Here is a 10,281-nt window from a genome sequence, read left to right on the forward strand (position 1 = left end):
ACGTCTTTAGATATTTGATCCAAGATGTAGTTCTTAATCCTGTAAAGTTCCTCTCTTTTCTTACCGACCTATAAGGCCTTTAAGTAAGTGTCTGACCAGTTTAAAAAAAAAATTAGATTTTATTTTCTGAGGTATAAAGGAAAAAAGTTTGTTCTGAAATACTCATGTTGAATTTTAAAAATCAACATGTAAAAACATAGAAAAGCCTGCTTCAATCTGGGCAAGTGATGTTAAGTTTATGAAGATGTAAAAATTTAGAGTCAAAAGAAGTAAAGATTGATTATAAAAGTAACTTAGAGAATTCCATATGGTAAAAGAGGTGAGAATTGAGAGAAAGTGGCGAAGATACCTTTTCCTTTTTTAAAAAAATTAAAGGTACAAATATTTTTATATATTTAAAATGTAGCAGATCTTCAGTCTAGAAATTACATGAACTTTGTTTTACTCTTATGTTGAACAGATCTCTATCTGTTCTCAAAGATTGGACTATTTCTCACAGACTAGAAAAAGATTAAGTAATTTCTTAAATATCAACAGATTATAGCTGAGCTGTAGTTTGAGTGTAGCTGATTGTAGCTGATTAGTAGATTTGTAACAAAAGTTTTAGGAGCTAAAAGGGAATATAAGTAACTTTGTAGTTATTGTCTGAACTAAAGTACTATTTGGTCAATATATCACATAATAATTTTATTAACTAATTTAACTGAATCATACTCACATATCTTTGTGTTAAATTTCTAAAGGAGTGACTAGCTTAAATGAATAAGGTACACTAAAAAATAAAATCCTCTGACACAAATATCAGTTAAACCTCCTTCTACCTCTGTAATTACCCACCTTTCACTTCTTTATTTCTAGGGTTTAAAGGGCTCTCCTAAGTCTCAGCTCAAATAGTTAATATTTGAAAAGGAGAAAAATAGCATTTAAGAAACTCAAAGGTGCCATCACCAATAGCAGGGGCGTCCATGAATTTACACAGAAAAATTTAGTTCTTAAATGTCTAGGCCTTTATTACTTTGAATAGTAGAAATCCCAGTGGACAAATTAAAATGTAATGCATTTAAAGAGAACTTTTTAGCAAGGAAGAACAATCAGCAAACTAAATGGTTTCTTTTAATATTTTATTCTTCAATCTGAAAAATCTTATAGTTGATTAAAATTTAGTATTGACCCATGAACAGATAACTGTGTGGTCACATTTAAAAAGGTCATTCATTATACCCACATTAGAGAAGAAGCCCTCAACATTAAACCTGCCAAACATAAATAATTAGCCTTGTAGAACTTAGCTGGCTTTGGATTTTAGTCATGTCACACAAGTGTTATATATTTTCATTTGCTTCTTATCATACTGTTTCTTCAATTTAGAAATGCTAGTTAACAAAATTATTTTACCCATGCTCATTTTTTTTTACAGCGTTTTTTGGGAGCAGATGGCTGATTTAGAATAAGTTTTATATGGGCTGTGAAAACATCCACAACTGTGTGCTTTAGAGATTCTGTAAGTATTTGTGAAATTGTTGCTTTTCTTAAAATTATCTAGAATCAGATCAAGTTAATAAATGACCATTTTGGCTTCCACCAAGATGGCTGAATAGAAACAGCTCCAGTTTGCAGTTCTCAGTGAGAGTGATCCAGAAGGTGAGTGATCTCTGCATTTGCAACTGAGGTAAGTGTTTCATTCTATTGGGACTGGTTAGACATTGGGTACAGCCCAAGGAGGGCAAGCTGAAGCATGGTGGGGCACTGCCTCACCCAGGAAGCATAAGGGACCAGAGAACTCCCTCTCCTAGCCAAGGGAAGCCATTAGGGACTTTTCCAGACACTTTAGCACTTTGGTTTAGATACTGCGCTTTCCCCATGGTCTTCATAACCTGCGGACCAGGGGATTCCCTTTGGTGCCTACAACTGCAGTGCCCCAGGTTTCCAGCACAAAATTGAGCAGCCATTTTAGCTGCAGCAGTTTCTTTTTTTCCTCATACCCCAGTGGTGCCTGGGACACCAGTGAGACAGAACCACTCATTTCCCTCAAAAAGGGGCCTGAAGTCAGGCAGTCAAGTGATCTGGTTTGGACAGTCTCACCCCCATGAAGGCTAGCAAGCAAAGATCCACTGGCTTGAAATTCTTGCAACCAGTCTGAGCTCAACCTGGGACATTTGAGCTAGATGGGGAAAGGGGTGTCTGCCATTGCTGAGGTTCAGGTAGGTGATTAAAAAAAGTTATCTATCTATCATCTTTATTAGCAGCATGAAAATGGAGGGTAGGCAGTTTTAACCTCACTTGTATAAACAAAGTTGCCAGGAAGTTTACACTTAACTGGGTGGAGACCACAGCAGCTCACAAGACCTCTACAGGCAGACTGCCACTAAAATCCCTTCTTGCTGGGCAGGGCATCTCTGAAAAAGGGGAGCAGCCTGTCAGGAACTTATAAATAAAGGCCCCACCTTCTTGGGACAGAGCACCTGGGAAAAGGGGTTGTTGTAGTTTCCACTTCAGCAGACTTAAACATCCCTGCCTGGCAGCTCTGAAGGAAGCAATGGACCTCCCAGGACAGTGCTTGCACTCTGATAAGGAACAGACTGGACTGCCTCTTCAAGTGGATCCCTGACCTCCATGCATCCTGGCTAGGAGACACCTCATACAGGAGAGCTCTGGCTGACATGTGGCAGGTAGCCTTCTGGGATGAAGCTACCAGAGGAAGGAACAGGCAGCAATCTTTGCTATTGTGAAGCACCTGTGGGTGATTCCCAGGCAAGCAGGGTCTGGAGTGGACCTCCAGCAAACTCCAGCAAACCTGCTGCAGAGGGGCCTATTAGAAAGAAAATTAGCAAACAGCAATAAATAACTTTCACATCAACAGAAAGGATGACCACTCAGAAACTCCATCCAAAAGTCACCAATTTCAAAGACCAAAGGTAGATAAATCCATGAAGATGGGAAGAAACCAGCACAAAAAGGCTGAAATTGACAAAATCCAGAACATCTCTTCTACTCCAAGGAATCACAAATCCTAACCAGCAAGTAAACAAAACTGGATGGAGAATGAGTTTGACAAATTGACAGAAGAAGGCTTCAGAAGGTGGGTAATAACAAACTTCTCTGAGCTAAAGGAGCATGTTCTAATCCAATGAAAGGAAGCTCAGAACATTGATAAAAGGTTAGCTGAAATGCTACCTAGAATAACCAGCATAGAGAAGAACATAAATGACTTGATGGAGCTGAAAAACACAGCATGAGAACTTTGTGAAGCATACACAGGTTCAATAGCCAAATTGATCAAACAAAAGAAAGGATATCAGAGATTGAAGATCAACTCAATAAAATAAAGTGAGAAGGCAAGATTAGAGAAAAAAGAGTGAGAAGAAATGAACAAAGCCTCCAAGAAATATGGGATTATGTGAAAAGACCAAACCTACATTTGATCAGTGAACCTGAAAGAGATGGGGAGAATGAAACCAAACTGGAAAACACATTTCAGTATATTATCCAGGAGAACTTCACCAACCTAGCAAGACAGGCCAACATTCAAATCCAGGAAATAAAGAGAATACCACAAAGATACTCCACAAGAAGAGCAACCCAATACACATAATAATCAGATTCACCAGGGTTGAAATGAAGGAAAAAATGCTATGGGCAGCCAGAGAGAAAGGTCAGGTTACCCACAAAGGGAAGCCCATCAGACTCACAGCGGATCTCTCTGCAGAAACCCTACAAGCCAGAAGAGAGTGGGGGCCAGTATTCAATATCCTTAAAGAAAAGAATTTTCAACCCAGAACTTCATATCTAGCCAAACTAAACTTCATAAGCAAAGGAGAAGTAGAATCCTTTATGGACAAGCAACTGCCAAGAGATTTTGTCACCACCAGGCCTGCCTTACAAGAGCTCCTGAAGGAAGCACTAAACATTGAAAGGAACACCCAGTACTAGCCACTGCAAAAATATACAAATTGTAAAGACCATCAACACTATGAAGAAACTGCATCAACTAACAGGCAAAACAACCAGTTAGCATGAAAATGGCAGGATCAAATTCACACATAACAATATTAACCTTAAATATTAATGGGCTAAATGCTCCAATCAAAAGACACAGACTGGAAAATTGGATAAAGAGTAAAGACTCATTGGTGTGCTGTATTCAGGAGACCCATCTCACATGCAAAGACACACATAGGATCAAAATAAAGGAATGGAGGAAGATTTACCAAGCAAATGAAGAGCAAAAAAAAAAAAAAGCAGGGGTTGTGATCCTAGTCTCTGGTAAAACATACTTTAAACCAACAAAGATCAAAAGAGACAAATAAGAGCATTACATAATGGTAAAGGGATCAATGCAACAAGAAGAGCTAACAATCTTAAATATATATATGCACCCAATGCAAGAGCACCCAGATACATAAAGCAAGTTCTCAATGACCTACAAAGAGACTTAGACTCCCACTCAATAATAGTGGGAGACTTTAACACCCCACTGTCAATATTAGACACACCGACAGGACAGAAAATTAACAAGAATATCCAGGACTTGAACTCGAATCTGGACCAAGCAGACCTAATAGACATCTGCAGAACTCTTCACCCCCAATCCACAGAATATACATTCTTTTCCGTTTCTAATAGACATCTATAGAACTCTCCATCCCCAATCCACGGAATATACATTCTTTTCAGCACCACATCACACTAATTCTAAAACTGACCACATACTTGGAGGTAAATCACTCCTCAGCAAGTGCAAAAGAATGGAAATCATAACAAACAATATCTCAGACCTCAGTGCAATCAAATTAGAACTCAGGATTAAGAAACTCACTCACAAACACAAAAATATATGGAAACTGAACAACCTGCTTCTGAATGGCTACTAAATAATGAAATGAAGGCAGAAATAAAGATGTTCTTCGAAACCAATGAAAATGAAGACACAATGTACCAGAACATATAGGACACATTTAAAGCAATGTCTAGTGGGAAATTTATAGCACTAAATGCCCACAAGAGAAGCAAGGAAAGATCTAAAATCAACACCTTAACATCATGATTAAGAGAACTAGAGGAGCAAGATCAAACAAATTCAAAATCTACCAGAAGACAAGAAATAACTAAGATCAGAGCAGAACTGAAGGAGATAGAGATACACACACAAAAAAAACCCTTCAAAAAAATGAATGAATCCAGGAGCTGATTTTTTGAAAAGATCAACAAAATAGACCACTAGCCAGACTAATAAAAGAGAAAACAGAGAAGAATCAAATAGATGCAATAAAAAATGATATAGGGGATTATCACCCCCTATCCCACAGAAATACAAATTACCACCAGAGATTACTACAAACACCTCTATGCAAATAAAACAATATATCTAGAAAAAATGGATAAATTCCTGGACACTTACACCCTCCCAAGACTAAACAAGAAAGATGTCAAATCTCTGAATAGACCAATAACAAGGTCTGAAATTGAGGCAGCAATTAATCGCCTACCAACCCAAAAAAGTCCAGGACTAGCTGGGTTCCCAGCCAAATTCTACCAGAGGTCCAAAAAGGAGCTGGTAAATTCTTTCTGAAACTATTTCAAACAATAGAAAAAGAGGGAATCCTCCCTAAATCATTTTATGAGACCAACATCATCCTGGCAGAGACACACAACAAAACCTGGCAGAGACACAACTGAATGATGAACATTGATGCTAAAATCCTCAATAAAATACTGGCAAACCGAATCCAACAACACATCAAAAAACTTATCCATCACAATCAAGTAGGCTTCATTCCTGGGATGCAAGGCTGGTTTAACACATGCAAATTAATAAACATAATTCATCACATAAAACCAAAGACAAAAACTACATGATTATCTCAATAGATATAGAGAAGGCCTTTGACAAAATTCAACAGCCCTTTATGCTAAAAAACTCAACAAACTATGTATTGATGGAATGTATCTCAAAATAATAAGAGCTGTTTATGACAAACCCACAGCCAATATCATACTGAATGGGCAAAAACTGGAAACATTCCCTTTGAATACCAGCACAAGACAAGGATGTCCTCTCTCATCACACCTATTCAACATAATATTGGAAGTTCTGGCCAGGGCAATCAGGTATAATAAAGAAACAAAGAGTATTCGGTTAGGAGAAGAGGAACTCAAATTGTTTTTATTTGCAGACAACATAATTGTATATTTGGAAGACCCCATTGTCTCAGCCCAAAATTTCCTTAAACTGATAAGCAACTTCAGCAGTCTCAGGATACAAAATCAATGTGCAAAAATTGCAAGCATTCCTATACACCAATAACAGACAAACAGTGAGCCAAATCATGAGTGAACTTTCATTCACAATTCCTGCAAAGAGAATAAAATAGCTAGGAATACAACGAACAAGGGAGTGAAGGACCCCTTCAAGGAGAACTACTAATCACTGCTCAAGGAAATAAGAGAGGAAACAAACAGATGGGGAAACATTCCACACTCATGGTTAGGAAGAATCAATATTGTGAAATGGCCATACTGCCCAAAGTAATTTATAGAATCAATGCTATCTTCATCAAGCTACCATTGACTTTCTTCACAGAATTGGAAAAAGCAACCTTAAATTTCATATGAAACCAAAAAAGAGCCCACATAGCCAAGATGATCCTAAGGAAAAGAACAAGCTAGAGGCATCATGCTACCTGACTTCAAACTATACTACAAGTTTGAAGTAATCAAAACAGCATGGTACTGGGACTAAAATAGAGATATAGACCAATGGAATGGAACAGAGGCCTCAGAAATAATGCCACACATCTACAACTATCTGATCTTTGACAGACCTGACAAAAACAAGCAATGAAAAAAAGATTCCCTATTTAATAAATGGTGTTGGGAAAACTGGTTAGCCATATGCAGAAAGCTGAAACTGGACCCCTTTTTTACGTGTCACACAAAAATTAACTCAAGATGGATTAAAGATTTAAACATAAGACCTAATACCATAAAAATCCTAGAAGGATTTAATTAAACATAAGAGCTTCTGCACAGCAAAAGAAACTATCATTAGAGTGAATTGGCAACCAACAGAATTGGAAACATTTTTGCAGTCTACCCATTTGACAAAGGGCTAATAGCTGGAATCTACAAAGAACTTAAACCAATTTACAAGAAAAAAATAAACAACCACACCAAAAAGTGGGCTAAGTATATGAACAGACACTTTTTGAAAGAAGTCATTTATGCAGCCAAAAAACATTTGAAAAAAAGCTCATCATCACTGGTCATTAGAGAAATGCAAATCAAAACCACATTGAGATACCTACCATCTCACGCACTTAGAATGGCAATCATTAAAAAATCAGGAGATAGATGCTGGAGAGGATGTGGAGAAATAGGAATGCTTTTACACTGTTGGTGAGAGTGTAAATTAGTTCAACCATTGTGGAAGACAGTGTGGTGATATTTAAGGATCTAGAACTAGAAATAGCATTTAACCCAGCAATCCCATTACTGGGTAAATACTCAAAGGATTATAAATCATTCAGTTATAAAGACACATGCACATGTATGTTTATTGTGGCAGTCTTCACAATAGCAAAGACTTGGAACCAAACCAAATGCCCATCAATGATAGACTGGATAAAGAAAATGTGGCACATATACACCATGGAATACTACACAGCCATAAAAAAGGATGAGTTGGTGTCCTTTGCAGGGACATGAATGAAGCTGGAAACCATCATTCTCAGCAAACTGACACAAGAAGAGAAAACCAGACACTGCATGTTCTCACTCTAGCTGTTGAACAATGAGAACACATGGACACAGGGAGGGAACATCACACACTGGGGCCTTGGAAGTGGTGGTCTAGGGGAGGCATAGCAGGGGGTGGGGGTCTAGAGGAGGGATAGCATTAAGAGAAATACCTAATGTAGATGACAGGGTGATGGATGCAGCAAACCACCATGTTATGTGTATACCTATGTAACAAACCTGCACATTCGGCACATGTACCCCAGAACTTAAAGTATAATAAAAAGAAATCATTTCAGTATTAAATATTTTCTGTAAGTGTAAATTGCAAAGAGATATTTAACTACTAAACACATAGTCAATCTGGTTTTATCATTCTAGGCAGATTTTACCTTGCTGCTTCTTCCTCCTTTTTTTTCTTTTGTAGTTCTTCTAATAATCTTTCTAAAATTTTAGAGTCAATTTCAGATTTATTCTGTAAATATATTCTGTTTAATAAACATTTTCCTGAAATACAGATAAAGAGACTAATATTACTTTTGAAGCTTATAAAATACAGTGAGACATATCTTGAATATTAATAGAAAAATTGTTTTTCTTTAAGCATGTATCAAAATAGAGCCCAGATTCTCATTAAAATATTAATAGACCATCTTAAATTCTTTTTAAAAAGGTATGTATTAATACTGTATAAATAAATAAAACATGAAAAGAGGCATTATATTTTTTCCTCTGGAAATTCCCATTTTGAATATTTTTAAGAGGCATATGGAATAATTAAAATTTAGCTTTGTCAAATTTGTGTACCTCATTTTTTTCTGCTTGAGGTGAAGAAGAACTAATATTTAGTCTTTTCCCTCAGCCTTATATGTTATTCATTTAGAAGTTATAGCTTCTAATTGTGTGTGTGTGTGCTAAATTATCAGCTTTGAAGAATGATTAGAAGGACCAGCTAGAACATTCAGCCATCCAGCATTTATTTCTTGCTAACTTCTCAGTATATGGAAGCCTCATTTTATGTATCTCTAGTTTCTGCAGGGATTTCTGGGGTGGTGTTTCTATCTAGGAAGAGTGGAGAGTTGTCCATTTTATATTTAACCAAAATATGATCAATAATAAAAACCTCACTTTCAAATTTACATAATAAATATTTACCAACCATTGTTTTCTGTATCTGACAAATAGATGACCAAATCAGGTATAATTTCTTTCTTGATTAAAACCATCCACAATTCTTTCATAATAGGGCAGTTGTCCACGATCCAGCCTCCATATTTTGGGGCACCAGGAAACCTATCCTTGTTTTCTTCCATTACCTGTGAAAAATTGTACACTGATATTACTATCATAGCTTGACAAGTAAAGGATGCTACCTTGATATGTAATTTCTGTGGATCTTAAACAAGTATCTTTTGAGTTCTTCTTTCAAAAGGAAAAAAAGAGTGACAATTTTGAAAGATGAACTTATTTTTAAAGCAATAAAATAGTAAGTTTTAAAAGTTAAGAATGGAGGCTGGGCACAGTGGTACATGCCTGTAGTATCAGCTACACAGGAGGCTGAGGCAGGAGCATTGCTTGATCCCAAAAGTTTGAGGCTGCAGTAAGCTATAATTGTGCCACTGCACCAGTGTGAGACCCCGTTTCTAATGAAACAACAATAAAATTAACAATGGGAAGAAAATCTTTTGTGAAATAAATATAATAATATATTTTTGCTATATATTACTCATAGTGCAGATTGTGATTCAGAAGGTCTGTAGTAGGGCCCTAGAGACTACCTTTCTAACATGTTTCCAGGTGATGACAGTGCCTGGCCCACTCTAAGTAGAAAGCTCCTGATCCAGCTTGCCTTTTCAGTGACAATGCCCTTCACTTCTCTTTTGCTTTCATTTCTTAGTGTGAGAGCTGAGAGATACTGAGATAGTTCCTAATGATGGCAGTAGGAAGCTCTGAGTCAAAACAACAAAACAAACCTTGCAGGTGCTTAGAAAATTCTGCTAAACTCGTCTTGTCTTTTCTCTCCAATAGCAATAGTTTCAACACATATTTGGAAATTAGTAATGTGTATCTGTGAAAACACCAATTCTGAGAGTTTTAAACAAGTTTGTGCACCACTAGGTAATCACAAAGTATTAGAAGTCAAAGGGGAAGAGATGTCAAGAGGGCCAATATTACCCTCTTGACAGGACTATGCAGAATTTAAAATTATCTACTTTTTTTTTTGTAAGATGAGGTCTTGCTATGTTTCCCAAGCTGATCTAGAACTCCTGGGCTGGAGTCATCCTCCCACTTCAGCCTCCTGAGTAGCTGGGACTACAGGCTTGCACCACTACATCCATCTTGCTTTTTGAATTTTTATCTGAATAAGCAGTCTTTAAAAAAAGAATTTTAAGCACATTGAAATGCTTAACATAAGATAATTTGTGAAAGAGAAAAGCTATGAAGAAGACAAATAAATGGTTAATAAAAATTTAACCATTCAAATTTTAAATTGTATTTTTGAAACAAATTTTCAATGTTTCAATTGTTGTTTGAAAGAAAACAACA

General features: G+C 36.7%; 1 protein-coding gene across 8 annotated transcripts in view; it reads right to left on the reverse strand.

Annotated features, from left to right (window-relative positions):
- The window catches only part of AK9 (adenylate kinase 9), a 221,005-nt gene that overhangs the window by 109,290 nt on the left and 101,434 nt on the right, over window positions 1-10,281 (reverse strand). For all 8 annotated transcript variants that reach the window (XR_013534480.1, XM_035296488.3, XM_035296487.3 and 5 more), the window contains 2 exons: window positions 8,894-9,050; window positions 8,127-8,241 (listed from right to left, as the gene is read on the reverse strand). Coding sequence is in view for 7 of the 8 variants with exons in the window: in XM_035296488.3 (XP_035152379.3) it covers window positions 8,127-8,241; window positions 8,894-9,050 (272 nt within the window). In the remaining variant the exon portion in view is untranslated. The remainder of the gene's footprint in view (window positions 1-8,126; window positions 8,242-8,893; window positions 9,051-10,281) is intronic.

This window comes from Callithrix jacchus, chromosome 4, assembly GCF_049354715.1.
Source record: "Callithrix jacchus isolate 240 chromosome 4, calJac240_pri, whole genome shotgun sequence".
Classification (NCBI taxonomy): Eukaryota; Metazoa; Chordata; class Mammalia; order Primates; family Cebidae; genus Callithrix; species Callithrix jacchus.